Raw genomic sequence first — 16,859 nt, 5'->3', positions numbered from 1 at the left:
TCTGGTTATTTTTATAATTTGTTTCTCTTTATTGATATTCCATTTAGTGAGATGTTGTTTTCATGCTTTTCTTCATTTCTTTAGACATAATTTTCTTTAACTCTTCAAACATATTTAAAATAGCTGACTTTAAAGCTTTGTCTAATAAGTCCAATGTCAAGGCTTTCTCAGGGACAGTTTCTATTGTTTGTTCTTTTCCTTTTCTATTTGGGCCATACTTTCTTCTTTCTTTGTATGTCTCATAATTTTTGTTTAAAACTGGACATTTAAAATATAACAACTCTGAAAATCAGATTCTCTCCTATTCCCATTATTTGTTGTTGCTCCTTGTTGTACTTATTGTTTGTTTTGTAACTTTTCTAGACTAATTCTGTAAAGTTTGTATTTTTTGTTGTGAGTGCCACTAAAGGCTCTCCTTGATTATCTTAGTTTTTAGCTAATGTTTGGACAGAAATTTCTTTAAATGCCTAGAATCAATAAATTTCCCGATGTTTGTCAAAGGTCTCTATTATATGTGTGTAAGGGCATGCCTTCAACACTCAGCCAGGTAGTTGACAACTCTGCCTTAGCTTTCCATTCCTGCTTGTACAGAATCTCAAGATTAGCCAGTGTTGAAAACTTAGGGCCTTTTCAGGACTTTCTTGAGCCTGTAGATAGCCCTACACATATGCATGGCACTCTATATTTCCAGGAATATGTCAGAGCTTTTCAAAGCCCCCATGGATATTTCATTTCCTAGCTTTTCTTTTAAGGTTTTTGGTTAGTCTTTTGTTTGTCCCAACTATTCATCACTGCTTCATGTTGCTGCAAAGTTAAAACACTTGTTGTTGTTTTTGACAAATTCTGCCCCCTACTTCACACACACACACACACACCAAGGAGAAGGCATTTTTTCACTAGTGAGTGCTCAGGTTGAATGTAATCAGCCATCAGCCTTTAAGTGGGATCTTGCAGAGACCGACCAGACAAATCAAATAATGACAATTCTTTGGGAATAAAGCTTTGAAAGAGCTTCAATTCTGTTCTGTTCTGTCTGGTGGCTGCCAGGCTGCACCAGGAATGTGGGCTGTTATTCTTTAAGGATAACATAGAGCTAGAACAGGGGATGGGACCGGGGAAGTTAAGACACCACAAAGTTTGGGGTTCCTAAAGAGGTTCAACCATTTTATTTTATTTTTTTTAAAGAATAAGTGCTCTCCAGGTGGCTGCAAGCCTTTGGTTAATTTCCAGAGTTCTGAAAAAAAAAACTGATTCTGACAAGTTTTTACCAGTATTTTTAGGTTTTTTATGGAGGAGTGAATTTTTAGAGCTCATTACTCTGCCGTTTTTGCTGATGTCTTTGACCTTAACTTTTTTCGTTTGTTTGTTTTGTTTTTGTCTTTTTTGTCAGGCTTTTGCTCTGTTGCCTGGGCTGGGCTACAGTGACATGATCATGGCACACTGCTACCTTGAACTACTGGCTCAAGCAATTCTCCTGCTTCAGCCTCCTGAGTAGCTGAGACTATAGAGATGGACCACCATACCTGGCTATGTTTTTTTAATTAAAAAAAATTTTAGAGTTGGGACCTTGCTATGTTGCTCAGATTAGTCTTGAACTGGCCTCAAGCAATCCTCCTGCCTTGATCTTTCAAAGTGTTGGGATTACAGGCATGGGCCACTGTGCTTGGCTTTTGACCTTACTTTTAAAAGATACTTTTACAAATTATAAAAATTAGAATGTGAAACATTGACATGTGAATTACTTTACCAATATAAAAATAAGCAAGCATATTTTCTCACAAAGTAATGAGTTTTGTGGAGTGAGAAAAGCTCACCCAGTTATTTTTTGAGATCATGATTGGAAATATTAAGGCCCCTAAGATTGTTGATTGCTGAATCTGGAGTGTGTCTGTCTCTCTGTTTCACTCTTTCTCTTTCTTATTTTCTTCAGCAAGTTAAAGGAAGGGCAAAGAAAGTCTACCATTGTAAAATTTTTGAAGAAAGACAACTTACAGTATCAAAAACATCTGATTTAATTCTTACTCAAAATTTTTGCCTCATATACTTGCCAATAATAATGGAAGTTTCTGATTGCTAAGGACTCAAATTGCCTTAAAATTATTTGTGAAATCCTTTATTAATAATGCATATTTTGATATGATAATATATTGTTTTTTATTTTTGGATAGGCATATACAGTGAAGACACCAACAAAACCAAAACTACAGCAAAGAGAAAACCTGAATATACCCATTGAAGAAAGTAATAAAAAGAGAAAAATGGCCTTTGAATTTGATATTAATTCAGATAGTTCAGAAACTACTGATCTTTTGGTAAAAATTTTACAAATAATATTTAGTATTTATTTATATTACTTATTTGTATACAATTTTCCTTGATATACATGTATAATATATTTACATAGTACCTACCATTGCAATACTGATATACAGTGGAGCTCTGCTAAAATGCAGATCCTTGTGCTTTTGCAGCATTTTAGAGAAATTAGGGTTCAAATAATTTCCCTGTAAATTTCAGAAAACCTGGCACTTTGAAAATACTTGATATAGCACAATGGGCATATGATATGATTAATCATTGTCTTGTTTTCCAGCAGAATGTCATAAAGGAGTTCTTACTATATTTTTAAAAAGAGAGATGGAGTGAATATTTTACTGTAGCCAAATCGGTTATTTAGGCATCCCCTCTATTTTGCATATTATACATGCTCATTTTACATCACTGGTTGATATTTATATCAAGGTATTTGTTGACGACTATAACATTTCCATCACTCTAAAGAAGTTAATGTATTAAGGAGAACGTGTTTAAGCAAGCTATTTCCTCTAGCACTTTGTATCCCTAATTACTCCCATGCACATATACCACTATTTTCTGAAGGCATAATAATGGTTTATTGAGAATAATTAAGCTTAGATTCATTTAATTTTTTTAAAAAAGGTAAACCATACCAGAGTAAATGGAGCAATGCACCAAAAATTCTTAATGACAAAATCCCAGTTAAATTCATTTATTATTCTCATTTATAACTAGAAGATCCTTCAAGCTTTTCTGTTGCTTTGGGACCCTCTATTTTCATTTTTTTCTGGAATAATGAGTAATTGAAGTCTTAAAACCCTAATTATTGAAGTTAACTTACAGAGTCCCTACTTCAGAATCCCTTTGTTTTATAGATAATGATTAACATCTTAACAATTAAAACTGTGAACCAGGTACTATTGTAAACACTTTATACAATGACGATTACTTTAATTATTTCTTATAACAATTCCAGCCTTTAGAAATACAGTTGGCTTTCTGTATTCACAGGTTCTACATGTGTGTATTCAACCAACTACAGGCCAAAAATATTTGAAAAAAATAAAAAATAACAATTCAATAGAAAATAATATAAATAAGAAAGGAATACAACATAACTATTTACATAGTGTTTACGTTGTATGGGATATTATAAGTAACCTAGAGATGATTAAAGTATATAGGAGGAAGTACATAGGTTACATGCAAATATTATATCATTTTATATAAACATCCACAGATTTTGGTATGCATGGAGGGATCCTGGATCCAATCCCCCATGGATACTAAAAGATCACAGTATATACTGTTCTTTCCAGTTTACAGATGAGGAAACTGAGTCACGAAAGTATTTTTTTCAAGATCACATAGTAAGATATGGAGCCAAAATTTGAACACAGTCTGGCTTCATAGCCTATGTGAGGCATTGCACATAATAACTGCCAATTCAAACTGTAGTCCAGATATATAAAAATGTAATGAGAATTAGAAAGAAAATAAGCTTTAGAATTGAACATTCTACAGTTGTAATCCCTGCTATTATTCTAGCAGTTTGAGTTTAGGCCAATTTCTTAGCTGATCTGAGATTCAGAATGATTCAACATGATTTCATTTCATTTCTAAAAGGAGCATCACAAACTTGCAACACAATAAACATATTACAGTATTATAGAATTGCACACAATTTTTCAAACTAGTCTAAAAACACATTTCACAATGAGTTTCGTGGTTATAATTATTATATGAACCTATTAGTCATTTTGTAATTTTCTTAGCTCCTGTAGTTAAATTTTGAACATTCAAATTATAAAAATTAAGATTTAAAAATGGGTTGTTGAGCATGACCTCAGGAAGATGGTGGAGTAGGAAGTGCCAGGAATACATCTCTCTACATAGACAACAAATATACTGGCAGAAACTGTCTGAAGTAACTATTTTGTAAATATGCAATGTTATTTGAATGTTTATAGCTTCCAGGGGAAAGGTTAGCTGGTAAATTGCAGTTAATTTACGTTGATTTCAGCCTAAAGTATGATAGCAGCTACCAGTCTCTCCAGCCTACAGTCCTATGTCAGGAAACCATGCTCATGTTCCTTGAGTGACTTGCTGGTGCCAGAGGGGGCAATAGGACTTGGCCTTCAAACATCAGAGTTCAGTGTTTCAACCCCTACTGACTGAAGCAACTTCCAGGAATTTACATGAAGCATATCTTTTTTTTTTTTTCCTTTCTTCTTTTTCCATCTTTACCCTTTGGGGCTTTTTTTTTCATTTAGCACAATGTCCTCAAGGTTTATCTATGTTGTAGTATATATCAGAATTTTCTTCCTTTTTGAGGCTGAATAATATTCCATTGTATATATACACCACATTTTGCTTATTTATTCATCCATGGATGGATACTTGGGTTGCTTCTATGTTTTAACTATTGTGAATAATGCTGCTATGAACATAGTTGTACAATTATCTCTTTAAGACTCTGCTTTCAATTCTATTGAGTATATATCCAGAAGTGGAATTGCTGGATCATAGATAATATTATAATTTTTTATAGAATTATAAATACTTATTATAAGTGTGAGTTTGAATAAACAGGGTCAGGGAAGGAGGACAAGATAGTATTATCAAGACTCTGAAACTGAAATAGAAATCAGTAGAGAAGTGCTACTCACTACACATGTCTTGTATTTCACATAGCCTTTCAGTAATATAGTTAATAGAATAAAAATCTAGGTCATTTCTTGGCCCATTGATTTATTTTGTTATTGTTTTCTTTGTTTGGTCTTCTTTCTTCTCTCTATAATCTTCTTTCTCCTTCCTCCTCCCTTTGCCCTTCTCCCTTCTTCATCCTTCCTCTTTCCACTCTTTGTTCTCCTCACATGTGATATGTTGACAAAATGTTAATAATATAATATTAATGATGGTAACCCCAACATCATATTTTTAAATTTTTCTTCAAGAGCATGGTTTCAGAAGAAGAGACATTGAAAACACTATATAGGAAAAATAATCCACCAGCTTCTCATCTTTGTGTCAAAACACCAAAAAAGGTAGCTTTTAAATTTTATTCCAGAAAGCAAATTTCAAAAGCTGCACTTAAAAAAATTAAACATGTTATGATTTTTAAATTTTATTTTGTATTCAGGCCCCTTCATCTCTAACAACCCCTGGATCTACAATGAAGTTTGGAGCTATAAGAAAAATGCGGGAGGACCGTTGGGCTGTAATTGCTAAAATGGATAGGAAAAAAAAACTAAAAGAAGCAGAAAAGTTATTTGTTTAATTTCAGAGAATCAGTGTAGTTAAGGAGCCTAATAACATGAAACTTATAGTTAATGTTTTGTTCTTATTTGCCAGAGCCAAATTTTATCTGGAAGTTGAGACTTTTAAAAAATATTTGCGTGAATGATTTGTGTTTCTTTATATTTTTAGCCTAAATGTTAACTACATATTGTCTGAAAACCTCATTATATTCAGATAATTAGATGATTATATTTTGTTGTTACTTTTTCTTGTATTCATGAAAACTGTTTTTACTAAGTTTTCAAATTTGTAAAGTTAGCCTTTGAATGCTAGGAATGCATTATTGAGAGTAATTCTTTATTCTTTACTATTAAAATATTTTGGATGCAAATAAGTGCTTCTTATTGATTCTGTTAGGTCGTATAAACAGCTCATCATTGTAATTTAGAGATAATATTATTCATTTTAAAGTCTTGAGAGCATTGTAGTGGAGTTTTGTACTTCTGAGGCAGCTTTGACTTTTTTATTTTATGAAATTGAGAAATGGCTTTTAGTGGCAGGAAAAAGTGGCTATACCAGTATGACTTCCTGAAATATTTCATTTATACAACATTTATTAAGCAAATATTTATTGATGTTTACTAAGAGTCAAACAGTTCTAGATACTGGGGATGTAATAGTGAACAAAACAGAAAAATAACTTGTGTTTTCCTAGAGCTTACATTCTAGTGAGGGAAATAGACAATTAAAAACATAAAAAAAAAACATTATATTAGTTAATGATAACTGCTAAGAAGAAAAATAAAACAGGGAAGAGTATTAAGGAGTATAAAGAAGGCTACGTTTTAGGTATGATATCCCTTACTGAAGTGAATTTCGAATGAAGATATGATTAAAACAGCAGCTGAATCTGGGGCTACCTAAGGGAATAACATTTCTCACAGAAGGAATAGGAAGTACAAAGGCCCAGAGGTGGGAGTGTGCCTAGCATATCTGGGAAGCAGCAAAGAGCCCAGTATTGGGAAGGATAGTGAGCAAAAGGAAGAGTAGAAGGAAGAGAGGGCCTAATAGTTAATGGGATGAGGACTTTGAGTGGGCAGATTATGTAGGACTTTAGGCCACTGTAAGAACTTTGGCTTCTCTGAATATGATGTGACATTAGTAGATGATTTTGAGCAAAGAAGAACCATGATCTGACTTATGTTTTAACAGTATCTTTGTGGCTGCTATATTGAGAACAGATTGAAAAGGGGACATAAATAAACAGGAGATTATTTTAGTAATGCCTGTGAAAGATGATAATGGCTTAAACAGCAGCAAGAGCAGCAGAGGAGTAAAGTAATTAACTTTTGGATATATTTTGAAGATATAGGTAGAATATGAAAGAAAGAGAATGGGCAATATTTTTGGCCTGAACAGTGTAGTTTTGCAAATGTTAGGCTTGAAATACCTGTTTAGACATCCAAACAGAGATGGTAAGTAGGCTTAGAGACAAGTCCAGACTAGTGATATAAATTTGGGAGTCAACATTATATTTAAAGCTATTACACTGGATGAGAACATTAACAGTCATGGGAGTGAGTGTACCTAGGAAAGAGAACAGGTCAGAGAGATGAGAAGGGGCCGTCAAAGGACTGGCCAGAGTGGTAGTAAAAAAAGTAGGCTATGGTTTCTTGGAAGCCAAGCAAGAAAGTATTTCAAAGAAGAGGGAGTGATAAATTGTGTTAAATGCTAACCAGAGGTGAAGTAAAATTGATTAATGTGTTATTAATATGAAGGTCATTGGTAATCTTAATGTCAGTTTTAGTTAGAGTGGAGCTTGATTGGAAGGATTTAAAGGAAAAAGAGGGAGAGTAAGCAGAGACAGCTATTTCTATCAGGTGTAACAAACTCAAGAAGTTGTACTTCACATGAAGATGATAAATAGGGAAGTTACTGGAAAGTGAAGTGGATTAACAGAAGGTTTTTTTGTTAAGACATAAGAATTAATAGCATATCCAAATAATTAGAGGAAGATTCAGAATGGGGAAAATGATGGTGTGAGAGAGAAAGGGAAACTTTTTGTAGAATGTCTTATAACAGGAAAGAGGGGTGGAATTTAGTGGATAATTGAAACTGTTGGGCCTTCGGTAGGAGAATAGAAAATTCTGCCATAGCAATAGGAAAAAAGGAAGAGTATATGGCACAAGATGATGGTAAGTGTATGGGAGCTTGTAGAAGTTTTGGTTCCATAATTTCAGTTTTCTCCGTGAAGCTGGAATTAAGATCATGCACTGAGAATGAGGATAGGGAAGACAGTGTTGGAGGTTGTGGAGAGAAAAGTAAGTATGAAAGACTCAAGAGTAGGAAAGTGAACGGGTTTTATGAAAACAATGAATACATGAATAAAAATGGTTTTAGAGTTATCTGTAAATAACTATAGTGAAGTAAAATTTGAATCCTCTTATGGTGTGGATTATGTTTGTAGGAAAGGTTAACCAAGAAAAAATGGAAATGCAATAACTTTACAGAAATTATTTTGTTCCTCCTTTAATTTGTGTGACTACAACTATACTGTGTTAACTGGCAATGGTCTTGGGATTTCTAGCTTTTGATCTCTTAATTGAAACTTTATAAGTCTCTTGAGGAAGCATTTTTGGAGAATTATTGGTCTTGAATTTGAAGCTATATATTTTCAAATATTATAAATAATATAAATATATTTTCAAATTAAAATAACTAATATATTAATCTATACCTTTAGTGTAGTTTTGATTTAAATATTTACAATGGGACTAGTCTATTAAGCTATATATTTTCAAATATTTAGAATAAGACTAGCTGCTCTGGCTAACTATTCATTTACTTCTAACTTACCTAAAGTCCAACATAATGTTTCTGTTTAGTGAGAACCATTTCTCTAGGCAGTAATTCAGGAACTCCGGCTCCTTTCAACTTCTAATTCTGCCATCTTCAGAAGCTGGCTTCCAGGTTTATGCTAAAAGGGAAACACCATGGAGGATCCATGTGGGAAGTTTCTAATGACCTAGGCATGAAAGAGATATATAGCACTTCTACCCACATTTCACTTTCTAGGACCAAGTCAATACGGCCACACCTAACTTCAGGGGAGACTGTGACCCATGTTGCAGTTATCTCTCAGGAGATTTGGGAAAAGGGTAAACAACTAGCCAGTCTGCCACAATTAGTTCACAGTCTTTAAATTTTCAAATATTGTTCTTTCTTGCTTTTAGTTAAAACAAGATGAGTTAGTTAAGTCTCCTAAGTTTTGGAAGATTGCTCTTCCTTGAACATGGTGGGTATGTTCCTGCTTTATAACCCCTCTCCTTCCTCCAGCATTTATTTCCCTTATATCTTCTAACATACTGTATACCTTATTTGGTATGTTTATTATTCATTGTCTCTCCTCACAAGAATGTAAACTTCACAAAGGAAATTTCGTTTCCTTTGCTTATTGATGTGTTCCAAGTGGCTAGAATCATGCCTGGCCCATAGTAGGTACTCAATATTTGTTGAATAAGTAAAATATTAATACATATTTAGAAAAACATACATATACCATATTAGTGATTCTTACAATAAGTAAAATCTTACAACCTAAATGTTGAGTGTCTGATTTAAAAATAAGATTAAATATTGGAAACTAGAATGATCATGAAATTTTCTAAAAGCATATTGTTATAGTATACTATATTTGACTCTTCTTTGCACTCTGGAGAGTTCAGTTTTGATAATAAAGTGCCCCCCAAAAATTTATAACTAATGTTATTGTTTTTACTTTTAAACTACTCCTTTAAAAACCACTAGTCTTAATGAAAAATTGGCAAATTCGTAATTTGATTATTTAATTATGAAAATTTTGTAAGTTAATTACAAGATTATTAACTAATGCCTTTTTAAACTTTGAATGCATTTTGGAGGTTATTACAGGAAAAAGGTTTTGAAAAAGCCTATTTTTAAGTTGGTAGGAAACTCTTCCTACCTTTTAGCCACGCTTTGTGGGATTGACTTAATCTGATGGATTTAGGATCAATCAGATGTGTTTAGGAGTAGGCATATGGGATACACACTATTCTCTATCTCTTTCTTGAGTGTGGAGCTTCCTACAGGAATCACATGATCTTCTCTATGCTGCAAGTTTTATAGGGCAGGTGGAAGAGTGGTCCTGTTTTGAGGGGATAAGTTTAATAAAATAAAAATTCAGAAGAATATTTGCAAGTTCCAGTATTTTGATGAATAGGCTGGACACTTTGAGAAGGAAATAGAGTGGCATTCAGAGGAATTAACATACCAATATTGATACTCTGATATGGCTTTGGTGGCACTAATCTGGAAAATAGCCACATAGGAATTTTCACTTGTTAGGTCATTATAGCTTATGGTAGCCTTTTCTTTACATGAGTTACTGTTTTTACAGAAACAGGTTGCAAGTTCTGGATCTTAAGTGAATAGTGCATAAGCTTTATCTGAAGCAAAAATGAACATTTAATATGTCTGCAGGCCATAAACTTTAGAAGATGCACGGCCTGAAGGGGCCTCAGCCAAATTATTGGCTATTAAAAAACAAATATTAGCCACACTAGACTGGGTAAAGAGGTGAGACTCAGTCAGAGATAATACTCTGTGTATATTTTGATGATGGAACCAAAAAGATTTCTGGAGATAAGGATTAAATGAGGGAAAGAGAAGGTACAAGATTTGGTTTTGAAGTACGGTTTCGGGCATATGTAATATTTGAGATATTTTAGATATCCAAGTGGAGATATTGAGTAGACCATTGGATAAATGAATCTAGAATTCTCCAGAAGGGTATTTAGTAATCATTGACATATAGGTTCTATAACTGAATGCACTGTTTTTACAGTACTGTAAAAAGAACATATAGGTTCTATTACTGAATGCATTCTTTTTACAGTAATAAATGTTAGTTATAGAAGAGAAAGGAATTAGTACCAAGCCTTGAGGTAAAGGAATATTTGAAAGTGAAGCAATAAAGGAAGAGCCACAAAGAAGCTAAGAAGGAGGGACTGCTGGAGGAGGGAAGAAGCGAGTGTAAGGGATGATGGAAGCCTAAAGAACAAAGTGATTCCAGAAGAAGGGAATATTCCCCTGTGTGAAATCCTGCTGAGCATGAAAGCAGAAAATAAATAATTGGACCTATGGCTATCTGTATGATACAATCTCTGCTCTCAATGACTCACAGTCAAGGAGCAAAATTTTAAATGTGAACAAATGAATCAATTATAATTAATTTGACAGTACACACACATAAGAGCTACAGAGAAGTGAATGTTAATTTCATGACATAAATGCAGGCATCAGAGAAGGACTTCTGGGTTTTGGACATAAATGGGAATGCTAGAGGTGTATAAGAAGGACAAGAGAAAACCAAGACATAAGAAATCACACTATAAAGGATGAAGAGAAGAATAGTTAGGAGAACAAAGTCATGGTCTCTTCATGTAGGATTTTATGTGTTATATTGCAAAGCTTGGATTTTCTGGTGTGGGAAATGGAATAGAGTATATGCAAAGAAAAGCAGACTTTATTATTTAAATATGGTATTAAAATGTTTTTATTTCAATAAGCTTTGGGGAACAGGTGGTATTTGGTTACATGGATAAGTTATTTAGTGGTGATTTCTAAGATTTTGGTGCACCCATCACCTCAGCAGTGTACACTGTATCCAATGAGTAGTCTTTTCTCCCTCACCCTCTCCTGTCCTTCCCCCACGAGTCCCCAAAATCCATTGTATCATTCTTATGCCTTTGTGTCATCATAGCTTAGCTCCCACTTGTTAGTGGGAATATACCATGTTTGGGTTTTCATTCCTGAGTTACATCACTTAGAATAATGGTCTCCAATTCCACCCAGGTTCTGCAAATGCCATTATTTCGTTCCTTTTTATGGCTGAATAGTATCCATGGGGCTGGTTCCATGTTTTTGCGATTGTAAATTGTGCTATAAACATGCATGTGCAAGTGTCTTTTTCCTATAATGACTTGTTTTCCTCTGGGTAGGTACCTGGTAGTGGGATTGCTGGATCAAATGGTAGATCTACTTTTAGTTCTTTAAAGAATCTCCACACTGTTTTCCATAGTGATTGTACTAGTTTACGTTCCCACCAGCAGTGTAAAAGTGTCCCTTTTTCACCATATTCATGCCAATATCTATTATTTTTTGATTGTTTTATTATGGTCATTCTGGTAGGAGTGAGGCTGTATCACATTGTGGTTTTGATTTGCATTTCTTTGATAATTAGTAACGTTGACCATTTTTTTCACGTTTGTTGGCCATTTGTATATCTTTTTTTGAGAATTGGCTATTTATGTCCTTAGCCCACTTTTTGATGAGGTTGGCTTTTTTTTTCTGGCTGATTTGTAGATTCTGGATATTAGCCCTTTGTCAGATGCACAGTTTGCAAGTATTTTCTCCCACTCTGTGGGTTGTCTGTTTACTCTGCTGATTATTTCTTTTGCTGTGCAGAAGCTTTTTAGTTCAATTAAGTCCCATCTATTTCCCTTTGTTTGTGTTGCATTTGCTTTTGGGTTCTTCTTCATGAACTCTCTGCCTAAGCTAATGTTTAGAAGGGTTTTTCTGATGTTATCTTCTAGACTTATTATGGTTTCAGGTCTTTGATCCATCTTGAGTTGATTTTTGCATAATGTGAGATATGAGAATCCAGTTTCATTCTTCTACATGTGACTTGCCAATTATCTCAGAATCATCTGTTGAATAGGGTATCTTTCCCCACTCTATGTTTTTATTTTCTTTGTCAGTGATCAGTTGGGTGTAAGTATTGGGTTTATTTCTGGGTTCTCTATTCTGTTCCATGGTTCTATGTGCCTATTTTTATTACCAGTTGCATGCTGTTTTCATTACTATAACCTTGTAGTATAGTTTGAAGTCGGGTAATGTGATGCCTCCAGATTTGTTCTTTTTGCTCAGTGTTGCTTAGGCTATGCGGGCTCTTTTTTGCAGTCTACATATTTAATGCAATTCCTATCAAAATACCACCATGACTCTTCACAGAACTAGAAAAAACAATCTTAAAATTCACATGGAACAAAAAATATAGTATTTTTTAATTTAAATTTTACAAAAGGTTATAAAGTATAAGGTCTCCTAACTCTGTCATCCATCCCCCAACTTGAGGAAAATACTTTTCTTTTGGAAGACAACTAAGGGTAATTGAAACTGGATAAAGCAATTGCAGCTATTGAAATAGTCCAGGTAAAAGATAGTGTAACCAAAATGCAGGTAAGTTGCTTGCCGCATGCAGAGTCCAAATAAAAAATAGGAGGTCTGAAACAGATGTCTTGCCATACTGCTTCACTTTGGGAGTAGAAATCAGGCACTTTCATAAGGTAAGGGAGGAAATGAGCAAGGGCAAGGGTCCCCCTGCTAGCTCAGTACCTTATCTATCCGGCAGTTGAACTGGCGCCGTCCTGGGAAGAAGTAAGTTGTAAAAGTGGCCAAGTGGACATGCTTTTGACATGCCCTCCTGAGGTGACCTCCTGGAGGTGAGAATTCCATAGTGGGGTGCAAGGGGCATGCTTTGGTCTGCAAATTGACTGTCAACTCTCAAGGAGAGATCCATCTAAGAGCAAACATATGAACTTCCCCTGTAGGGAATGTCTGGTGAGTGGGAGATGAAAGGTTATATTTGTGTTTCTAAAGGGCTAAGTAGGAAGTAGGGAACAGGGGAAATGAGAAGAAAGGAAAAAAAATTAAACCACCTCTTAGGAAAATGGGGGTACTCGATTACAATGGGAAAATTTCTTAGGCTGAAAGCTTAAGTTCCAAACTTTTGGATTAGATCTAATACCTGTCCTGAGAAAAATATTCATAACTTTATCACTCTAACAGTAATAAAATGTCTTCTACTTCATGTAAATTTAAATTAATGATGTCAAAGAGCAAGTTGCTTTGGTTGATATAAAGGTTAGAAATAAATTATTGATAATTTAGGTAACCTGAATTCAGTATAATTAATACTCCACAGGCTATTGTAGTACATCAGGAACTTTAATCAGTGACAGGTCAACCATGGGTTAGAAATACAAAATGACAAACAAGAGACAGATAAGACAACATTATTTAAGTTACAAAATCAGAGTTTAGAATGAAGGGAACCAAAAGGATCAAGGATCATTTAATTTCAAAAGATCAGTCATTTGAGTCCTATAAAAGCAGTAAAAATGAAAAGGAAAGGATAGTTTTAAAAAACGACTCTAAATTTCAGTATGCATATACATAATTTACACTAATGCATAAATATGAGCATATAAAATCTTAGTACCCTCCTTTTTTTTCTTTTGCTTTCTCCCTCAACCTCTCTCTTCCCCACTCCACACACTTGAGTCCCCCTCTGCTAACTTCTCCTCTCTTAGCTAACCCTCGACAAGAATCTAATGTGTAAACTTTCTTATTTTTCTCCATGACAGAAAGACATAGTTATAATCTATTTAGTAGTTTGTTATATTTTGACACATATATACATATACATAGGGTTTTTTCGTTATGGTTAAATTACAAACATGGGATAATATGTACACTTTTCAGAGTCTTGCTTTACTCACTGTCATGGAAATCTCTCTAAAACCTGGTAAATCTCTCTAAACGTGGTATGGTTGCAGTTTATTCTTTTTAGTGGCTGTATAATATTTCATGGGTATATAATAATTCACTATTTCTCTGTTAAAAGGTGTGGTAGAGACCTTGATCACTTATATCTAATCTTCTCCCAGGCACATGAGAAGATTATACTTCCCTCCCTCCTTGGTGATGTTATGTTTTAGCAAATGAATTTTAGGTAGAAGTGATGTGTGTTAATTACTTCTGTGGTGTGAGACCCTCTATCACACTCTTCTTCTGTTGCAGCAATTTGTGGTATTATAGATGACAAAGTCTCTGTCATCCTCAGTTCCTGAAGTGAAAATTGCATAGAACAAAGTTCCCCCATTAACCCATTGTGGTTATGTAGTAATGAATTTGATTCACCATATAAAACTGAAAATTCAACAGGGGCAGTGAAATAGGAGGACTGGTGCTCCAGAAGTTCCCTAGCTACAAATTGGTCCTGTGTGCTCTCCCCATCCTCAGAAACCTTTCCTATCCTGGAAGGACCTGCAATGTCAGTAGAACCCGTATTACCAGATTGATGCCTTTCTTTTTTTTTTCAGGTTGGTGTCTTAAAGTGGCCATTATTATTACCTACTTGCTTCTCCCAGGTTCTTTAAAAATTGAAGTACAGAGCCCGGCACTGTCCGAGCCACTCCAGAGACTGATGTGGGAGGATCATTTGAGCCCAAGAGTTTGAGACCATCCTGGGTAACATAATGGAAACTTCATCTTTAAAAAAACACAAAAGGAATATTGGCATACCTGGAGAATTGGTTCCAGGACCCTCTGTTCCCTGCTGATATACCAAAAATCCATGCCTCACAATTCACCCTGCAAAACCTGTGTATACAAGTTTCAGTATATGTGATTGTTGCAGAATTCATGGGATACAGAAACCTACGAATTATGTATTTTCTCTCTCCTTTCCTTTCCTTCCCTTCCCTTTCCCCTTTCCCCTTTCCTTTCCTTTCCTTTCTTTCCTTTCCTCACTCTGTCACCTAGGCTGGAGTGCAGTCATGCAGTTTCAGCTCACTGCAATCTCCGCCTCCTGGGTTCAAGTGATTCTCCTGCCTCAGCCTCTGGAGTAGCTGGGATTACAAGCATGTGCCACCATGCCCTGCTAATTTTTGTATTTCTACTAGAGACGGGGTTTCACCATGTTGGCCAGGCTGGTCTTGAACCCTTGACTTCAAGTGATCCGCCCACCCCAGTCTCCCAAAGTTTTAGGATTACAGGCGTGAGCCACTGCGCCTGGCTGAATTATGTATTTTCAATCCATGTTTGGTTGGAAAAATATCTGCCTATACATGGACCCATATAGTTCAAACCTGTGTTGTCAAAGATCAACTGTAGATTGCAGGCTGTAGTTCCCATGAATTAACACATGAGGGTAAGTATACATATGTAACAAACCTGCACGTTATGCACATGTACCCTAGAACTTAAAGTATAATAATAATAAAAAAACAAAACAAAAAAAAACACATGAGGGCTACCACAGGAAGGCTCTGGCCAGTGATAGGTAGCTACAGCATATGACATGCCAGATGGGCATGATGGGCCAAGAAAGTAGATGGGTCCAAGGATGACAGGTTCACTTGGTGTGTCATGTGTCTTGAGATTCAAGTTTGGGTCTCAAGATCCAAAAAAAGTTATGAATGTGGCATGGTATCACCCTTCAGATACCCTGTGGCAGGGAGAAGTCAGTAATGAGATTTTTGTCTAGTGAATTTGTAACCTGCAACTTTGATAAAGTCAATGTATTAGGGTTCTCTAGAGGGACAAAACTATAGGATAGATGTATATGTAAAGGGGAGTTTATTAAGGAGTATTGACTCATATGATCACAAGGTGAAGTCCCACAATAGGCCATCTGCAAGCTGAGGAGCAAGGAAGCCAGTCTGTGTCCCAAAGCTGAAGACCTTGGAGTTCGATGTTTGAGGGCAGGAAACATCCAGCACAGAAGAAAGATGTAGGTTAGAAGACTAAATCGGTCAACCATTTCCACGTTCTTCTGCCTGCTTTTATTTTGGCTGCACTTGCAACTGATTTGATTGTGCCCAACCAGAGTGAGGGTGGGTCTGCCTTTCCCAATACACTGACTCAGATGTTAATCTCTTTTGGCAACATCCTCACAGACATACCCAGGAACGATACTTGGCGTCCTTTAATCCAACCATGTTGACAATTTTTTTTTTTTTTTTTTTTTTGAGACAGAGTCTCACTCTGTCACCCAGGCTGGAGTGCAGTAGTGCAATCTCGGCTCACTGCAACATCCAGCCACTGAGTTCAAGCGATTCTCCTATCTCAGCCTCCCGAGTAGCTGGGACCACAGGCGCACGCCACCACACACAGATAATTTTTGTATTTTTAGTAGAGACAGCATTTCACCATGTTGGCGAGGCTGGTCTCGAACTCCTGATCTCCAGTGATCTGCCTACCTCGGCCTTCCAAGATGCTGGGATTGTAGGCATGAGCCACCGTGCCCAGCCTGACACTCAATATTAACCATCACAAGTCCACCCCTTGTCAACTTGAACCCATACACATCTCCTGAAATCACACATAATCTTCAAATAAAGGCAATAATAAGGTCATAATTATGCCTAACATAATACTGTCCTTCATACAATGGGAAATGCGCAATCCCCAACCCAAATGCTATTACATAAAGTTAACACTTAAATGCTGATATG

At 35.5% G+C, this 16,859-nt stretch overlaps 1 protein-coding gene across 1 annotated transcript in view; it reads left to right on the top strand.

Annotated features, from left to right (window-relative positions):
* Positions 1-5,726, top strand: part of SYCP1 (synaptonemal complex protein 1) — a 116,953-nt gene extending 111,227 nt beyond the window's left edge. The window contains exons 29-31 of the mRNA XM_077950631.1: positions 2,169-2,312; positions 5,256-5,345; positions 5,441-5,726. Coding sequence (XP_077806757.1) covers positions 2,169-2,312; positions 5,256-5,345; positions 5,441-5,578 — 372 coding nt within the window. The 3' untranslated portion in view covers positions 5,579-5,726. The remainder of the gene's footprint in view (positions 1-2,168; positions 2,313-5,255; positions 5,346-5,440) is intronic.
* The last annotated feature ends 11,133 nt before the right edge of the window (positions 5,727-16,859 follow it).

The sequence above is a fragment of the Macaca mulatta genome, chromosome 1, assembly GCF_049350105.2.
Source record: "Macaca mulatta isolate MMU2019108-1 chromosome 1, T2T-MMU8v2.0, whole genome shotgun sequence".
Taxonomy (NCBI): Eukaryota; Metazoa; Chordata; class Mammalia; order Primates; family Cercopithecidae; genus Macaca; species Macaca mulatta.
The sequence above is the reverse complement of the archived record's forward strand: the minus strand, read 5'-3'. Positions and strand labels throughout refer to the sequence as shown.